At 43.0% G+C, this 1,665-nt stretch overlaps 2 protein-coding genes across 4 annotated transcripts in view; one reads left to right on the plus strand and one right to left on the minus strand.

The window, feature by feature from the left end:
- The first annotated feature begins 333 nt into the window (after positions 1-333).
- STEAP3 (STEAP3 metalloreductase) overlaps positions 334-1,665 on the plus strand; it is a 21,131-nt gene continuing 19,799 nt past the window's right edge. The window contains exon 1 of the mRNA XM_042437221.1: positions 334-891. Within this exon, the coding sequence (XP_042293155.1) occupies positions 334-891 (558 nt within the window). The remainder of the gene's footprint in view (positions 892-1,665) is intronic.
- Positions 510-1,665, minus strand: part of C1H2orf76 (chromosome 1 C2orf76 homolog) — a 41,755-nt gene continuing 40,599 nt past the window's right edge. For 2 of the 3 annotated variants that reach the window (XM_042445245.1, XM_042447576.1), the window contains one exon: positions 606-724. The gene's annotated coding sequence lies outside the window, so the exon portion shown is untranslated. Of the gene's footprint in view, positions 725-1,665 lie in introns of all 3 variants that reach the window. The other variant, XM_042446884.1, reaches the window with a different exon arrangement.

Below are 1,665 nucleotides of genomic sequence, written 5' to 3' on the forward strand. Positions count from 1 at the left end.
GTTTTTCACTATTATTATCATTATTATTATTGTTGTTGTTGTTGTTGTTGTTGTTAACCTTTATTTATGAAGCGCTGTAAATTTACACAGCACTGTACATGCAATCTTTTTAGTTAGACGGTTCCCTGCTTACAATCTAAAAAGACATGACACAGAAGGAGAAGGGAGTGGTGGACGGAGAGGGTAAGAGGTCCAGCAGTTCCTCTCTACCTCCGAGGACTGGACCAAGGCAGATGGACTGGAGGGAGTTTTTAGTTTTTAGTGTTTTGTATTTTTGTTGCTATTGTTTTGCTTGAGGAGCTTTTAGTAAATGTATAAATAAAACACACCTTCATGGAGAACAGTGGGACAGCAAAGTGCCATTTTCAATTGCAGCCTTGTTTTGATTTGTTTCAGGTTAACGGGATGCCAGTAGGCGACATGGTGAAGCCACTGCTGGGTCATCAGAATGGAGGAAGTGACACAAGCCTTGTCCCAGGTGCCAGTAACAAAACAATTGGGATTCTGGGAAGTGGCGACTTTGCACGCTCATTGTCTATGCGTCTGGTGTGTTCAGGTTTCAAAGTGGTGGTTGGAAGCCGGAACCCCAAGCGTAATGCCAGCCTCTTCCCTTCAGCTGCTGAAGTAACGTTCCAGGCAGATGCTATAAAGAAGGCAGATATTATCTTTGTGGCAGTTTTCAGAGAACATTACACCACACTCTGCGACCTCAGTGATGAGCTGTCTGGCAAAATATTGGTTGATGTTAGCAACAATGCTGAAATAAACCACCACAAAGAATCCAATGCTGAATACTTGGCATCACTTTTCCCAGCATGCACTATTGTCAAAGGATTTAATGTCATCTCAGCATGGACATTACAGTCAGGCCCCAGGGATGGCAATAAACAGGTAATGTTCTTTTACTTTTATCCATTGTATGTAGGTATCACCATAAACTCCAAAAAGAAGGGAAGGCAGGAGGGAAGAACATACCCAAAATACTGTGATAATACTCCACCCCACCAATATCTATGATCATGAGCTCTATCTTGTGTATGTCTTTAAATAGTTTGATGTGTCTTTCACACAAAACACAACCTGGTGCCTTGCACACATTTTGATACCTTAAGACTTTCAGCCTTCTTGACAAAAAGCTACATTCTGAGCTTCGTAACTGCAATAACTATAGCCTAAATCAAGGAAGGGAATCATGTGACCCCCCCCCCAAAAAATCTTGCTGTACTGCAACTCCCAGCAGCCCTAGCTTATGTAGTCAAAAGTAAGGAGTTGCTGGGAGTTAAAGTCAAGCATCATCTGGGAGGCTACATGATTCCCACCCTAGCTATTCTCAACTAGACTAGACCCATTGAAGCAACTGCTGAATGGTAAATCAGTGTTTATTATTAACTGATAAAACAGACAGGGTTTGCCAATTACGAGTTACCAAAATTTAAACAGGAAATTAAACATGGCTGTCTGCAAAATTTGGGGATAAGGTGACAGCAGCTTTCCCCGCCCCTCCTCCACCATTCTGGCTGCAAAAGCAAGCAGGGCACTTCAAGAAGCCAGATATCTGCAGAGGCTTCCTCCTTCAACTGCACAGGATAGAAGGACAACATAGCACCTCAACCTATAGACCAAGAAGGTGTGCCTCTGTACCTGCACTTTCTCCCCCTTTGCCCA

The sequence above is a fragment of the Sceloporus undulatus genome, chromosome 1 (assembly GCF_019175285.1).
Source record: "Sceloporus undulatus isolate JIND9_A2432 ecotype Alabama chromosome 1, SceUnd_v1.1, whole genome shotgun sequence".
Classification (NCBI taxonomy): Eukaryota; Metazoa; Chordata; class Lepidosauria; order Squamata; family Phrynosomatidae; genus Sceloporus; species Sceloporus undulatus.